General features: G+C 58.0%; 1 protein-coding gene across 2 annotated transcripts; it reads right to left on the reverse strand.

Annotated features, from left to right (window-relative positions):
- Positions 1 to 241: 241 nt before the first annotated feature.
- Positions 242 to 16,217, reverse strand: ABCB8 (ATP binding cassette subfamily B member 8). Of its 2 annotated transcripts, XM_045792325.2 has the most exons (16): positions 16,039 to 16,217; positions 12,138 to 12,450; positions 11,616 to 11,771; positions 11,444 to 11,538; positions 11,220 to 11,325; positions 10,307 to 10,468; positions 10,118 to 10,203; positions 9,905 to 10,002; positions 9,457 to 9,562; positions 6,439 to 6,472; positions 6,076 to 6,212; positions 5,813 to 5,907; positions 5,548 to 5,681; positions 4,638 to 4,785; positions 2,875 to 3,125; positions 242 to 2,203 (listed from the first exon to the last, which is right to left on the reverse strand). In XM_045792325.2, the coding sequence occupies exons 1-16, from the start codon at positions 16,131 to 16,133 to the stop codon at positions 2,078 to 2,080; spliced, it is 2,142 nt and encodes a 713-aa protein (XP_045648281.1). In that variant the 5' UTR covers positions 16,134 to 16,217; the 3' UTR covers positions 242 to 2,077. The 2 variants fall into 2 exon arrangements, with proteins under 2 accessions (XP_045648281.1, XP_045648282.1); XM_045792326.2 differs by lacking the exon at positions 242 to 2,203 and having other exon boundaries at positions 2,947 to 3,125; positions 4,638 to 4,865.
- Between the last annotated feature and the right edge of the window lie 300 nt (positions 16,218 to 16,517).

A 16,517-nucleotide genomic window follows, 5' to 3' on the forward strand; every position in this document is an offset into this window, starting at 1 on the left:
CCAACTGACCATGATCACACCTGCGATCGCCTGTCCAGCCGTCCGTCCTCCCGACAAGACTGCAGCTCCGCGGGGGCTGGGACATCCTCCTCCCCGTCACAGGCCAGGCGCAGCGGCCCACGATAGGTGCTTAACCAACACGTTATCTTGGAAGGAGGAAGTAAATGAGTTTATTGTACAGATGTGACGAGCTTCTGAGGCTGTAGCACCGTGAGCTCGAAGTACTTTACCACAGATCCCATTTATTATTTTTAAGAAGATTTATTTGAGAGAGAGGTCAACACACGCGCACGACTGGCAGAGGCAGAGGGGGAGAATCTCAAGCAGACTCTGCACTGAATGTGCAGCCCCAACACGGGGCTCGATCCCACGACCCCAAGATCACGATCAGTCGAAACCAAGAGTCAGACGCTCGATTGACTGCGCCCCCCAGACGCCCCCATTTGAACTCTCACAACAACCTCTCAGAATGAAGTACTGCCAGGCTTGTGACCCGCGGTGAAGGGGGCAGGAGGCGAGGTGGAGGCTGGGGCTGCACGGCGAGCGTGAGGCTGGCCACACAGCCTTCCCGCTCAAGGCTCAAGGCTCCCACACATCGCACTACTGCCCTCGTGGGGGGGGGGGGCAGGAGTTGGAGAGGCCCCCGAAGAGGTCAGGAGAGACCTGGCATTTTCTCTGGGCAGCTGGGGCTGGAGTGGTGGTGGAGGAGCTTCCCTCCGCTGCCTCTCCCTCGAAGGAGGGGTGAGGCAGGCCAGCGCAGACTTGGCTAGGGAGCTGAGGCCGGCTCCCGGCTGCACTTACTAGGGAGTGTTTGGCGGCCAAGCCACCCCGAGCCCACGCTCTGCTTCCTGGGCTGTGGCTGCCCTGGCATGCCACCTCTGATCAGTAAGGAAGCAGGATATCACAGCAGGGTGGCTGTGGCCCTGGGACATTTTAGGTGCTTTGTCCCCAAAGCAGCATCTGGTCCTAAACCACACCCGGAAGAGGCTGCAGGGACGGTCAGCCCAGCTCCGCACACCTGAGCCACTGCTATTCCTCCTGGCTGGCCTCTAGCTGTGGCCAACTCTGCTCGTCCTACACATCGCGGCCGCCCCGGAAACGTGGCATTGTCCTTGGATAAATCCACAGGATAAATCCACCTGGGGACTATGTATTCACTTTTCCCTAGCCGTTTGGTGACTCTTAGCACTGTATGACCTGTGTGGCTGGAGTCTGGGGTGTGTGTCGGCTCCTCCGTCTCCTTCAGAGCGGGGTGTCCTCATGAAGAGGGGCTGTCCACAATCTCACAGGTGACAGAGTCAGGTGCATGGGGCCGGGGCGGTGGTAAGGCAGCCTGGTAAGCTGGAAGCTCCTTGTGGGATAGACCACGGCATGCCCTGCCCCTCCTACCCCTTTCCCAAGGGCCAGGGGCAGGTGGCCCTACTCACTTGTTCTGTTGGATGGGGGTGTGGGGGGGTGGGGATGAATCTAGAAAAAGGACCCTATTAATGGAGTAGGGAGAAGGAAGGGAAGTTGTTCTCAGGATGGGGACTGTGGGTTCCAGGGGCTGGTCCAAGGGGTGGGCTCCTTCTCCCATGGCTCAGAGAGGCAGTGGGGAAAGAGGAGAGTGGGGAGTCAGGGTCCAGAAAGGTGAGGTCCTGGCATGGGTGTGGGCCACCTTAGTGTGAATTCCCATTCCTACTCCCTGAGCCTGATTTGTAAAGATTCCCTGGAGCTGGGCCCAGACACCTTTAGGCTATCAGGTAGAGGGGAGACTTGGCAGGTTTTCTGAGAGGGGTTGGGAGGGTCTGAACAGAGCAGGGTCTGGGGACTGTGCCTCTCCTCTGTGCAGCCCAGTGATTTATGGCTCTGGCAGGAGGGAGGCAGCCTGGCGGCAGGAGGGGGGAGTGGATGGGAGCAGTCCCCACCTCCCCCACTCCAGCTCGAGGCCCAGGAATCATCGTGAGCAGGGAAGCAGCGGCAGTCTGCACTCCGGCACACTGGCCGTCCTGGGTGCTTGGTCCCTGGAAGGTTCCAGAGCTGAGCCTCGGCCCTGCGCACCAATGCTCAGCAGCGACCAGACCTCAGACAGCTGCTCTCAGGACTTGGGGTGGCGGTTCCTGGGGCCCCTGGGCATCTCTGGAGCTGGGGCATCCAGGGCCTGTCTCCGGATGAGCTCTGCGTACAGCCCGCCCTTCTTCAGGAGCTCTTCATGGGTCCCCACCTGGAGAGAGGAAGGAGGGGCAAGTGATCACCCCAACCCAGTTCAGAGTTGTAGGGGGGCTGGATTCTTTTCAGCCATTGGGCTCACTGTCTCCTAAGCCAGTGTCCCTTCTGGGGACACCATGAACCCAAAGCTCGGTTGGCTGCCGACTGCCACTGGCACGTCTGTATTTGCTAGTGCCACGTCTCTGCTTAGCCAGATTTTGGAAGAGCATCTGAATCCTTCCTCCCTTACAGAACCCAAAGACTCCAGCTTTCACTTGAATGAGCAGCTGGGAGCTGGGAGCCAGGCCCCGTGCAGCGTCCCGGCCTTGCTGCAGACGCAGCCTCTGGAGAGCTGCTCCTGGCCGGCCCCCGGTCGGGTCCCTGGCGCGGTCTCTTCTGCACCCCAGCCTCTAGGCCCTCCTGCTCAGCACTCCACACTTCTCTGAGTCCTTTCCCTTTGGTCCAGGAGCCATGATATAGCTCCACTACCCCCTGGGACAGAGGAAGAAACGGGCCCTGACAGGCCAGGGCAGGAACTCCTGAATCCACACAGGGTGCTGCTTCCCCGGGCCCCCAGGGCCAGGCCAGACCCTCCCCCTCCCACGGCGCAGCTGAGCCACGCTTTCCACTCTGTCCACGGCAGAAGCTGTCTCAACCCACCGAGCCGCGGCCCGGCCCCCAGCTGACCTCGCAGACTCGGCCGTGGGCCATGACGACGATGTGGTGGGCCCCACGCACGGTGCTGAGCCGGTGGGCGATGACGAGCACCGTGCGGCCGGCGCTGGCACGGTCCAGGGCCTCCTGCACCACCCGCTCGGACTCCGAGTCCAGTGCGCTGGTCGCCTCATCCAGGATCAGGACCGCGGGCTGCTTGATGAGGGCGCGAGCGATGGCTAGGCGCTGCTTCTGCCCGCCAGACAGGGTTGCGCCCCGCTCACCTGCGGGGAAGGGCCCAGAGCAGGGGCCTGAAGCGATCTTCACAAAGGGGAGCTGGGGCTGCCCGGAACTTCCCATCTGGCCCCCCGGGCATCCCCCCAGCACTGTGCACATTTGTCCTGCCTCTGATTCGTCAGCATCCCCATCCCATAACCCTGTGCAAATGCACGAATGCACTCACACCAGAGAGCAGGTACATAAGGTCAGACCCTCCCACACCAGGGCAGGGTCTCTGAGCCAGCCAGGGCCTACCCTACTCTGGCCTGCTGGGTCTCTGCTGCTGGGGGGACATCCAGGACCCGGATGTGGGCCCTGGAGTGTGGTGACGGCTGGCCACAGGGCATTCTGGGAAGACCACCCTTGGGGTCTACAATGTCCACAGAAAACAGCAGAGGTGGCAGCCTGGGAGCTAAAAAGAGCACCACGGTGACAGTGGTCAGAGACCAGTGAGGGCAGACTGAAGCCGCAGTTGGGCCTGGGAGTGTGCTGGGGTCAGAGGTACAAGGAAGGTGCTGCTCAAGAGAGGTGTGGGGACAGCTCCTCTCCTCAGGGTAGTGTGGAGTCAGCAGTGAGCAGAATCAGCTGGTCAGCAACAGAACATGAATGACGGCTAAAGATGGGGCGGGGAGGGGGTGCCACTTGGCAGGGCTGAAGCTCAACTAGACTGAGGCCTAAGTTTCAAGAAGAGCTGAAAACCCCAGTTATGCCCACACCTTGAGATGTGCTGGAACATTCTATAACAGAGCCAAGACTCTGGATGAAAAACCTGGCCCCAAAGGTTGAAAAAGACCCCTGAGATGAATGCACAAAGCTGCAAGCCACGAAGTGGATACTCTAGTGTGAGGCTGTGAGATTTCAATGTTCCAGAACCACCTAAGCCCTTTTCTGGGTAAGTCAGAAGGGAGACCCGTTCAGTCACATCAATCCCCGTAGGTGGGGCGCCTGGGTGGCTCAGTCATTAAGCATCTGCCTTCGGCTCAGGGCGTGATCCCAGAGTCCTGGGATCGAGCCCCACATTGGGCTCCTCTGCTGGGAGCCTGCTTCTTCCTCTCCCACTCCCCCTGCTTGTGTTCCCTCTCTCACTGGCTGTCTCTCTCTCTCTGTCAAATAAATAAATAAAATCTTAAAAGAAAAAAAAAAATCCCCGTGGGTAACCAGATGGAAACATTTCAAATTAAGGAATAAAAGGCAGGAATGACATGGGAGCCAGAAGCACAAGGAATTTCGAGGCGATATAACCCCAGTGCTCCTGGTCGGGTCTTAGGATTGGGGACCCCTGGTAAGCTCCGAAGAGTCCCAACACCATGGGTCCCTGTGTCCCTGGCTGGGTCCGGTACCTGCACCCCCTGTGGCATCCCGTCTCTGCAGCCTGTGTGCGGCTAAACCATGGAGCCCTGTCTGCCCGCCTAGGCCGTGGGTCTGGTCTTCCCTGATGCCTGGCCTCTGCTCTTGCCCCCAGACTTTCACACCGTGGGCCCTGCAGAGCCGAACAGGACGCCGTCCCTGGGACTCACCGACAACGGTGTTGTAACCCTCCGGGAAGCTGGTGATGAACTCGTGGGCGTTGGCCTCCCGGGCAGCAGCATAAACCTCTTCATCCGTGGCACCCAGCTTCCCAAAGCGGATGTTCTCCATGATTGTTGTTCCAAACAGGACTGGCTCCTGCGGGTGGGGCTCCACATGGAACATTCTGACTTTGCCCCAAACCCCAGAGGGGTGCATCGGGAAAGGCCACTTGCCCCCTTGGAGGGCAAGTAGGGGCAGTCCAGTTATAAGTCAAATAAGAACAGAGATCTATCGAAGTGGGGAGAGGCTGAGCTCCCGCAGGGCACAGGGTCCCTCAGGAGTGGGATGGGAAGGGGGCCGGGAGTCGGGCCAGCTGGCCTGGCAAAGCCCCTCCTCTCTGGAGATGGGGAGAGAGGGGGTCTGCATTCTGGCTTTCTCCTGCAGCAGGAAGAGGTAAGGGTACCCTCTTTACCCACTCAGAGGGGGAAGGCAGACCCCTGCTGGGCGGCACCACCTCAAACAGAAGGAAAGGAGCAGGACTGAGGGCTTCAGGGTGGGGCCGTGGGGCCTTGCCTAGTACAGGGGCGGGGGCCTCTGGACCTTCTGGACACCACAGGTTTGTCAGAGAACCCAGGGATCCTCAAACAGCATCCTACCCCACCTGCTTGGATGGCTTTAGTTAAGGAGTAGAGTTCCTGCCCTGGGGACGAGGGCAGAGCTGCGGTGGGCTGGCACGGGGAAGCCTCAGATCCCCTGACCACTGGGTGACCAGTGAAGAAGGCCAGAGCCCTCCCATCCCCGCCCTGCCAAAGAGAACAGGGGGTGATGGGGGTGGGAAGGAGGGGAGAGGGTCTGGGAAGTTAAAGACACACGTCCTAGGTGAGCCTGTGCAGAGAGGTAAGCCTCTCCTCCCCCCACCTGGCTGATGAAGCCGATGACCTGGCCCCGGAGCCAGGAGGGGTCGAGGGTACGCAGGTCCCTTCCATCCAGCGTTACTACCCCTGCCGTGGGGTCATAGAAGCGCTCAAGCAGGGAAGCCACGGTTGTCTTTCCTGGGGAATCGGGGTTGGGGAGATGGGGTGGTTAGGGAGGTGGCATGGTTTCTGGACATTATGCCAGGAAAGGGGGACCCCTCCTCCCCCTCCATAAGTCATAGGATGGGAGGGTGGTGTGTTCCTCTCACCTCCACCAGACTGGCCCACGAGGGCCACGATCTTGCCAGGGGGGAGGGTGAGAGTGAAGTCCTGGAGCACCTGGAAGCCGGGGCGGCAGGGGTAACTGGAGCCAAGAGAGACCCTCAGTCAGACCAGATTCCCGGCCCCTGACTGCCCTGGTCCCTCCTCAAGTCTCACGGGACCCTGAGGGCGGCTTGATTACAGGGAGACATTGACCCATAGGTCCTCAGCCCAAAGGGAACGACCCCCGCCCCCGCTCGCTGATGCTGACCTGAAGTAGACGTTGTGGAACGTGATGGCCCCACGCAGGTGCTCTCGGGGGACGCAGCAGCCCCCAGACAGCGGGATGCATGGGCTCAGAGTCATGTACTCAAAGACCCGGGCCCCCGCGCTGAGCCCCCGCACCACCTGGGGAGGGGGTTAAAGTCGGTGGTGAGGGAGGGCTGGGGACTGAGGGAAAGGCTGACAGCGCAGCACCCTCTCCTGGACTCTCACGCGCAGGTAGGGGAGGGGCTCGGGGTGTCCCCTCCACCTGACACCTGGTTCCTGCAGCACACAGGTGACACTGCTGCCATGACTCCAGCCCAGATCCTATGTCCACACCCTGGGGCCCATCCCCCTGACTGCCACTCACCTGGCCAAACAGGACAGAGAGGTTGGCCATGGACCTGTGAGGAGAAGAGAAAGGTTAAAGAAGTGGGGACAAGAGCCCAAGAGAAGACTGGCACCAGAAGGGAGGGTATGGGTCTCAGCTGCACTTGGCGGGGGGCGGGGGCCATGCTGGCTGAGGCTAGGAAACAGGCAGCCTGAAGGCGAACACCGAGAACACTCCCGCAATCTGGGATCCAGCAACACTGGACGGCTTGCTGGCAAGTTGCTTCTCCTTGGAGCCACGGTATCTCCCTGTTCTCTCCTCGGCCAGATGAGGCTGACAACTGTCAGAGGCCTCAGGCCCGGGGCTCCAGGGAGACAGCTGAGGAAAGCGGGCACAGGGCTCAGAGGGGCTGGACTCTGAGCCGCCCGGCAGGCCACCTGCAGCGTGAAGGCTGGCTCCCGGAACACGAGGGAGGCCGCCAACGCCACAAGGCCAGGTCAGATCTAGTGCGATGGACTCCTGGGGGAGCAAACGCTAATTAAGGTGGAAAAACGGGTGTTAATCCTTTCACAGGAAGAAAAAGCCACTGGACCGTGGGTGGGGTGGGGGGGGCAGGAACTCTGGGGGGACCCCAAGACAAAACTCCACAGAGACACTTTAGTGTGGCCTTGCCCTGTGTAAGGCATGGCGTGATTGTGTCTCTGTCTAGACAGAGGTCGCCTCTGCCCTGCGGGGCTGTGGCTGCTGGAAGGTGAGTCATGCTTCTCAGTCACCAGCCCCTGACTGGGCCGGCCGGCCCACGACGGTGCGCATGTCTGTGAGTGTGCAAGCAGGCCCTTCTCGAAGAGGAAAGACTGACTCTCTTGAAGAGGAGAGTCACTTCTTCCAGCACCAGGGGTGAGGAGGGGGAGGAGCCTGCAAGGAAGTGGTTCTGGAAGGTGGAGAGCTAGCGGCATTTGCCAACGTGAGTGGAGAGGCACCGAGCAAGGAAGAGCAGGACAGCAAGCTATCCGTGGAGGAGAAGGGAGAACACCCTCCACAAGAGATCTGGAAGCCATTAGGACCTGGCAGCAGTGCCCGGCAGCAACCAAGAACCAGATGCCCATGACTCGTTGGTGTGTGATGCCCTTGCTCTCAGAGATGGCTCAGAAGGCAGGCCTTGGCTCTCCCAAGAGGCCTGGGGGGGGGGCATTCCAAGTGGGGTCTAGACCAGGATACAGACCAGGAGGCCTGACCCTGACTGGGGTCCTTCTGGATGCCTCCCCATCTCCTCCAGAGACCCCATGCCACAAAAAGAACACCTAGAATGGGGTCTACAGGCCCTTCCCCTGCTGGACCCCAGGAGGAAATACACCAGCCTCCTTAATAAAATAGACCTAATTCCTCTAAAGTGGGTGGTGAAGAACGTCCATGTGGTGACGGGCCCCCAGCGGGAGGGGCCTAAGGCCTGTGGCTGTGGGAGCAGCTCCCTCTAGCCGCCCGAGAGAGAGGTAGTACGGACAGACTCCCTAGGTTTTCCTGTTTGTAACAAAGCTCTAACTGGCGAGGTAGTGCAGTGGGGAGGAAAGGAAAGGGTCTGAACTCAGGCCATAGGGGGGACCTGGGGGCCCAGGGGAAAGCGGGCCTAAAGGAGGAGGGCCAGGCTTGGGAGGTAGGGAAAGGGAGACTTTCCCACCACTGTCCGTGGAGAGCCATGTGGTGACTGTATGAATAGAACCAGTGGGGTTCATCAGGGTCCTCGGGACCAGAGCAAGAGGCCAGGGCTCAGCCTGGGGTCGGTGCCAAGTCCTGTCTCTACAACAGCTAAGAGCTTCCTAGCTCCCAGGCTGGAGGAGGAACGAGGCCGCCTGGGGTCTGAACTTCAGAGAAGATTTGAATGGGCTCATATTAGGGAGCACTGGAGGACCTAAATGGGGCCGAAGGTGGGAGTCTTGGGATCGGCTCCACTCTACCTGGGACAATGATGAGGCTGACGGTGAGGGATGCTGTAGGAAACGGGCGGTAAGACATGATGCATAGTCCGGCCACGCGTGCCGTGAGAATCAGACACCATGGGGAAGGGGCACGGAGGGCTGTCTGTGGTGATACTGTATTTTTTTGACGTGGTTGACTGTAATGCTGGTCTCTACTCTTCAGTGATTTATTATAGCGTATTTGCTCTTCAATTATTTATCGTAATATCTATTTATGTTTTACATACTTTTATATACACAGCGTGTGGGGGGAGACAAAGGGATGAGAAATGACAGCAGGAGCTGCTCATGTTTAGCTCAGAAGAGAAAGGGGAGGCTGTGGGGGTCTTGTGCAAAGGGAGCCGAGAGCTCTGGGCAGACAGGCCCAGCGGAGCAGGCAGACCTCAGAGTCGTGAACACACTGAGCTCCAGGGTGGGCAGGCCAGGAGAGGGGGTGAGCTTCTTGTCCCTGGGAAGGTCAGGCAGAGGACAGCAGGTGAGCTCTTAAAGAGCAAGTCAAAGACGGTCTACCCACACATGGGATCCTACTCAGCCTTAACAAGCAAGGAAATCCTGCCACGGCTGTGCCAAGGACGCACCTGGGAGACGTGACACCGAGTGAAACAGGCCCGGCACATGACAGCCACTGTGCGATCGCACTTACGGGAGGGATGCGAAGCGGACAGAGCCAGAGGCTGTCAGGGGCCTTAGTGGTTAATGGGCACAGAACTTCATGTCTGCAGGATAAAGGAGTGCTGGTGACCGATGGCGGCACCACAGCGCGACACGTGCAGAACGCTCCTTAAGTCCAAGCTGAAAACTGGTCAAGAGGGTACATTTTACGTTATGCGTATTCTACCACAATTACCAATTTTTTAAAAAGCTATCACAGGCATTTCTGAGCTGTTCAGGCAGCGGAAGAGGACAGCCCCATTCCCGAGCATCTGGCCGGTGCAGGAGGCTGGAGGCGGCCCTCTCCTCGGCCCCTGCTTCCCTGAGGAAACTGGGCTGCCAGGGGCTGGGGAGCGGTCCCCAGAGCAGGCTGCCACCCCCTGTCCGGTGACCCAGTAGGGCTCCTTCAGGATGGGAAGAGCCTCACACTCACCTCTGCACCGTCTGGGAGGCCACCAGGAAGGACATGAGGTCTCCCCCTGTCAGCTGCTGTCCAGCCACGAGGGAGCCCCCAATAAACAGGGTGCCCAAGACCATGCCTGCACGGGGAAAGGGCCAGGTAGTTAGTAAGGAAGCAACTAGGAGCCGAGGACAGAGCCCAGCCCAGGTGTTAGACCCCAGTTCCAATCCCTGCTGTGCCTCGGACAGGCTGAAATGTCACCAAGTCACTTCAATGGTGTCTGCCTTTGTTTCTTCATTTGGAAAGGAGTGGGGGGGAGGGGACGCTTGGGCAGCTGGCACTGGACAGACATCTGAAGGACATGAAGCACATGAACATCTGCCCCTTGTCCGCCTTGCTGGAACTGTCCTTCCCTGCTCCACGCTCATACCCAGCCATGCCCGGGTGCTCCCACGCCCCGGGTGGGGACTTGCTCACTCACAGTTGAAGGCGATGTTGGAAAGCCCTTGGAACAAGGCGATGCCTCGGCCCAGCTCCTCTGCCTTACAGCGGGACTCCTCCAGCTCCGCTCCGTAGCGTCTGGGGAGAGACGCCAAGCCCGGCCGTCAGGAAGCAGCCAGGGTGGGGTGCAGGGCTGGTGGGGTGCGTTCGGGGAGTCCTCCCTGCTTCACGTTCTTCCCCGTCTGGGACTCACTCCTCTTCCCGGTGCTCCATGGCGAACGCCCGCACAGTCCGAACATTGCCCAGGGCCTCATCCGCTACGCCCGTTGCCCTGGCAACCTGCAAGGAGTCCGGGAAGTAGACAGCGAGGTTGGAGCCGGGGAGGGATGGCAGGGCAGAGAGAAACGGGGCAGGTGAGGAGGATGGGCAAGAATGCCAGTACCTGCTCCTGACACTGGCGAGACAATTTTCGGAGAGCTGAGCCCATCAGGGTGCCAACTCCCATGAGGGTCGGTGTGGCCACCATCAGCAGCAGCGTGAGGCGGGGGGACAGCAGGGACAGGGACACCAGGCAGCCAGCCACCTGGGTGCAGCTTCGCAGCCCCTGGGGAGAGAAGGAAGGCAGGAAGGCCGTTTGGCAATAGCACCATGACAGGGGGGACTGCACCAAGGGTCTGCTGGCTACAGCGTTACCCTCGTAAGGCCAAGGCCATAGGTCCGAGCCCTGGGAGGCCAAATGGCAGTCCACCCAGTCATAAAATGGAACCCCTTCTCTACTAGCAGGCATGAAAGGGCTGGGTGAGAATGTCTATGGACCACAGCATCCTTCCTCTAAACAAATCCCAGTTGGCTTTGCTTTTTGCTCAAGAAACTGAACAAAAAGAATCGAGTAGGGATGTCGCCCAGGAACCGCTATGGGCCAGTGTCTGGCATGACCCAGGAGGCATGGTGATAGTGGGAGTGGATGAGGATGGGACATCAGTGATACACTAAAAAGCCTTCACTCATTCTCCTTAACCCTTGTCAGCATGCCAGGCATTCTGGGGGTAAGGGAGGCCAGGGTGAATTTGCTCTTGGCAAGCTGGTCCAGGAAAGGCTCTTGTCTGAGTCCTTGGGAAGGTTTTCCGGGGAGGTAGAATTTCAGAACAGGAGAGAAACAGCCTGTCCTGACCTTGGACGATGCCACGGCACCTCCCTTCCGTGAACTTCCCCATTCCAGACGGCAGGCTTCTCACTTGTGAGCGTAGGCTCAGGGCCCAAAGCAAGGCGGGGTGGGGCTGGCCTGGTGTGTCTACATTAGGGGTGTGTGTGTGTGTGTGTGTGTGTGTACACACAGGGGGACCTGGGGAACTGACCTGGGAGATGACAAGTTTGAAAGATGATTTAAACTCCTGCACATCAGTTGTCAACCGGCTCACCAGCTGCCCTGTCTTTTTAGCATCAAAGAAAGCAATATCTTGTCTGATGGTAGGTCAAGGGCACAGGCGGTCAGGGAAAAGAGGGAGACATGAGTTGAGGATGAGCCGCCCCACCGCCGGGCCACCAGTCACCCGCACCCACACCCTGTGGCCGGCAGTACCGGAGCAGGTTGCTGAAAAGGGCCCTCCTCATGTCCACGGCCATGCGCTCGCCGATGCGGGACAGCAGCACCAGGTACCCGAAGGTCAACAGCCCCTGGGAGAGAGGCCGGGGCACTCAGGGGCGCCTGGGTGGCTCCTCTGGGTGCCCCCAGGCCCTCCCTCCTGCCGTACCTGAACGCCATAGAGGATGAGCAGGTAGGTGCTGAGATTCCGGGACTCGGTCAGGAAGCTCCCCACGTGGTCCCTTGTGTACTTGGCCACGATCTCCACCAGCTGCCCCAGAAGCAGGGGGATCTGCACATTCACCAGTGCCGCACCCAGTGCCAGCTTGCGGGGGGGAGGGGGGGCAGACATTTAGAAGGGGCCATCTTCTTCCCCATCCCTAGCCTTGACCTTGGCCCTCCCTCCCCTGCAGCTGCTCATGCTTTGGCTACTTCTGTGCTTCTTTGAGACAGTTGAGTTAAAGTCCAGGCTGCCAGCCCCTGGGGACCCCTGTACCCTGCACACCCAGCTGCTCTGTGCAGGATCTCCTGGTATCCCTTGGCTTCCAGTCCCCAAGCCAGCCAGCCCTTGCTGCTTCCTGAAGTCTATTCTGAGACTTGGTGAGGCAGGCAAGCTGTCCCCATGCAGCTCGCAAACCTGACTGGCTCCTTCCCTGTCCCTGATGTGGGGGAACGGAGAGGGGCATCTCACCACGATGGCTGTCCCCAGGACCAGCAGGTGGGGGCGCAGAAACTGCCAGAAGAGCTTCCAGTTAAAGCGGGACTCCCCGACATAAGGTCTGGAGCAGGCGGGAGGGGCCTCTTCTGCCTCACACAGTGCCACGAGGCCGAGGCGGGGGCACTTACTCAACACCACAGGGCCCAGAAGGACTCCCCCAACCCAGCGCCAGGCAGAGCGTCTCTGGCTGGGAGCTGGAGGTGCTCGAAGGAGGTGGGCCCGTAGCTGGGACCTCAGCTGGGCCACGGCCCTGAGGAGATAGGCGCTGTGGCGGCCATGAGAGGACCTGCAGGGAGAGAATGGCATCGACGTCTCGAGGCCCGGACTGTCCCTCAAAGGAACGACAAAGCAGCCCAGCTCCGGGCGGAGCCCTCTGGACAGCACTTCCTCTGCCATAGGGTCCTGCGCTGCCTTTCCCAGGCTGTTCTTTAGCAGCTTCAGTTTCTGAGAGGAGCGCACACCGGCCAAGTAGCGGAGGACTGAGACGGCGGCCCGTAAGCAAGTCAGAGAGGTGTTCTCCCTGTGCCCTCACACAGCGCGGCCTTCTCAGCCTCCACGGGCGCCTCTGGTCAGTGACCATCTCCAACCCGTGCTCTTTCTGATCGCAGGACATCGCTTGGGATGGCAGCTAGTCTACAGGTGCTCCTTTTGCAGACGAGGACACAGAAGCCCCGAGGGAATCTGGCTTGGAGAGGCAAGAGAGGGACAGCGCCTCCCTGGTGCCTGGCGCCGGGCTCGCTTGCAGCGGCGAGCCCAGCAGGTGCGGCCCCCACCTCCCCAGTCGATGACCCGCTGCGTGTGATCTTCCATTCTCTGGGACGGAGGTGCCCTTACTCTCACTTGATAAAAGAAAATGTCATGGCGGCTGAGAGAGCTGCAATAATTTGTCCCCCAGCAGCAGAACTGGGATAAGAGGAGAACCCTGCTGTGTGATTCCAGAATCCAGGCTTGTTCTACTCCGCCCGGTGTGCGGTGCCCAAGGCTGTGCGTGGCAGAGCCTGCACCGGCCCCAAGTCTCCTGCCTGCCAGTCAGTGCTCATTGCACCCGCTCGCCCTGGCTCCTCCCAGGCCTTGAGGGCGTATGTGACAACGTATGGGGGGAAATGGTGACATATTCCCTATCAGCTGAAGGAGAAAAAAGGAATAAAAATCCAAATAATAGATCTTGGCACCTCAGGTAGGCCAAAATCACCTTCTGTGTTCTATGGTTTCCATATGGATCCATAGCAATGTCGGGTTGAGTGCCTACTGTATGCTAGTGCTCTGATGCGAGGCACTGGGAACAGAGGTAAGCGGACAGAAGTAACTACCCCCATGGAGGTGAGATTTTAGTGGGGAGGACAAGCAGCTAATGACAAAGCTTGCTGAGTGTGGAAAGGGGCACAGCAGGGCCCTCGGGGAGCACAGAGCAGGCACTCCTCTTGTCTGTGGGAGTCAGGAAGGGCCTTCCTGATGAGACTGAGGGTGAATGGGAAGGAGCTGGCCAAGTGAAGGCAGTGCAGGGCGGGATGTGTGGAGATAGAGTAGGGGAGAGTTCTAGGCAGCAGGAAGCGAGTTCGGAACAGCTGCGGGTAGGAAAGAATGGAAAATGTCAGGAACAGAGGAGCTGAAGCCTGGCATACAAGGGAGAGGAGGCATGAGGCGGTGTGGGGCAGGGCAGGCATCACTGTCCTTTCAGAACACCCGGACTTTAGAGGGCAATGGGGACCATGTGGGGGGGGGGTTAGGCTGGGGTATGACATAATCAAATTTACTTAAAGATTATAGCAAAAAGGAGAAGGCTGGAGAGGGGCAAGGGCTACAGGGAGCTTGTTAGAAGCAGAAGTTATCTGGCCAAGAGTATGTGGTAGGATGCTCAAAGACTCAAATGAGGTTGGGGCACTGGTGGCTCAGTCAGTTAAGAGGCTGACTCTTGGTTTTGGCTCAGGTCATGATCTCAGGGTCCTGGGATCTAGCCCCAAGTTGGGCTCTGCGCTCAGTGGGGAGTCGGCTTGAGGATTCTCTCTCCCATTCTCCCTTTGCCCCTCCCCCAACTCATGTAAAAGTGCACCTGCTCTCTCTCAAATAAATAAATCTTAAGAAAAAATACTCCCTTTGGGAAAAAAAAAGATTCAAATGTTATTGATGGGGAGGGGCTTTTAAGAAATGAGTATATTGAGGTTTTTCCTTTACTCTGATAGTCTTTCGTATTCTTAGATGCTCCTAACTGCATCTCTACTTCATCCTTCCCTTGTTTCAGGGGGGTCTGCCTGGGTGGCTTCTTGCCACCTCTGTGTTATGGTTCCTTCCACCCCATTTCAGACGCCTGGTTTTTATGTCTTGTTTTCCACTGTGTACATTATATCTATCTTAAATTTTAGACAGAGAAGCTCACCCTGCTTCCAATTTCCCCAATAGACTTTATATTCCTTGAGGCAGGAAGCTCTACCTTATTCACATTGCATCCCCAGCACTTAGCAGAGCTCTTGTACGTAAGAGATGTTCAGCAAATGCATACGTTTGTTGAGTGCATGCCCTTATTAGAAATGCAGAAGAGAAAAATCTGACCTGAACTGCTACTGCACTGTTTGCAAAATTTTAGACTTACTGAGGCCAACAATAAGAGATATGCTGTGTACTGCCCCCCAGTACAATAGACATGTCACACAAAATTGAAACGTTCCACAGAACAATACTTCCCCTAATTTGTTACACATGTATTCTATTATAGTTACTTTTTTTTTAAAGGTAGGCTCCACACCCGACCTGGGGCTTGAACTCACGACCCCAAGATCAAGAGTCACATGCTCTATAGGTGCTCCCTATTATATTCGTTTCTAAATGATCCTGACCCACTAAATTCATTTTATGATCTCTTGTGACTTGCACGTTTGAAAGACACTGCACTTGTGAACACACAAATACTTGGATACTATTTGATGTCTTCCCCTGAGTTTCTCTCCAGTAATGATATCAACAACCTTCCTCTTTTCCTAAGGACTGTTTTCAAACTTTTTAATAATTCACCGTGGCTACTTTCCAGCTTCTCTCATCTTCTCAAAACTAAGACTCTAAGCAGGGCTTAGTCACTGCCAAGAACTGGAGGATTACTTCCCAGCAACAGTACTTCCAGCTCCAGCTTGGCCCAGCTCTTGCCCTTTTTCAATCAGATTGGCTTTCCAAATGACACAAGTTCACACCCACCCGCCACTGCCAGTCCACTGCCTGGCTGGCCCACAGGTTATTCACTCCAGAATGAGAAAGGAACCAGTGATTCCTTTCTCATAAAGCATTTACACTGGAGTCGCAGTTTCAGGGTCCATATTCGTTTCCTACCTGCGTCTCTCTCTCTTTTAACCAACATGTGTAGAGTGAACACACAAGAACACGCATGTACGCGTTTCTAGATTGACTTTATCTCTGCTGAAAGTATCCAGATCTAGGAACCATTTATGTTTAGCTCATTTTGAATCTCGGGAGCAACACCAATACTAAATGTCTCTGGACACTAATAATTTTTGTCCAAATTGCCAGACCAATTCCAAGAACGAGGACAGGAAAGGGGCAGAAACGGCGGCGACCCCAAGGCTCTACACCTGTGCAGCATGGCGCCCTCTGGTGGGAAGTACGGAACCGGTGTGGTCACCGACCTAGAGCGTCCAGCCCACACACGGATACAGCCGGACCGAGTCTCCTGCTGGCACCTGGGTCGTCGCTATAAATAATTGAGGCCAAGCCCTGAGGGGGTGACATTCCACCACCACCACCCCCGCCCCGGGCCGGCCTACAACTTCCGGCAGGCCTCGCGCGAGCCCAGGACTCCATCTCCCAGCGGGCCCCACGCACGGCTAGACGGTCAACGGCCCGCGCTCCCAGTAGTTTTGTCACTTTTTACCTGACGGCCGAGAATGTCTGGAAGCAGAGGGGTGGTAGCAGCCTGCCTGGGACAGGGCCGCCCCGAATTCCGACCCGAAATAAATGCACCAACATGATGGGACGTGACTACAGGAGCAGCCGGCAACTGTAGCTTCACCCTCATCCCATTGAGGGCTCCATGTTGGCTCCGGCCCCCATCCCGACAACCCCCTCGCGCCTCGGCGACGATTGGTGGGAAGACGCATCAATCTCCTCGAAGTCTGTGATTGGAGAAAGCCTTTTCGGTCCTTCTCCTTCCGGAACTGTGATTGGAGACAGCCGCCTTCCCGCCCGCCCCCAGGCATGGGCGGGGCCGAGCAGGTGGGGCCTGGCCTTTAGCCCACTGCCGGGGTCAGCTTTGGGTGACATTACGAGTGTGTGTCTAGTGCGTCTCACCACCGCGGGGTATCCATAGTAACGCACCCGCCGCTGACCTCGGGGCTGTTTTCCTATGGGTGC

This window comes from Ursus americanus, chromosome 3 (genome assembly GCF_024610735.1).
Source record: "Ursus americanus isolate L20-20 chromosome 3, mUrsAme1.1.p, whole genome shotgun sequence".
NCBI lineage: Eukaryota > Metazoa > Chordata > Mammalia > Carnivora > Ursidae > Ursus > Ursus americanus.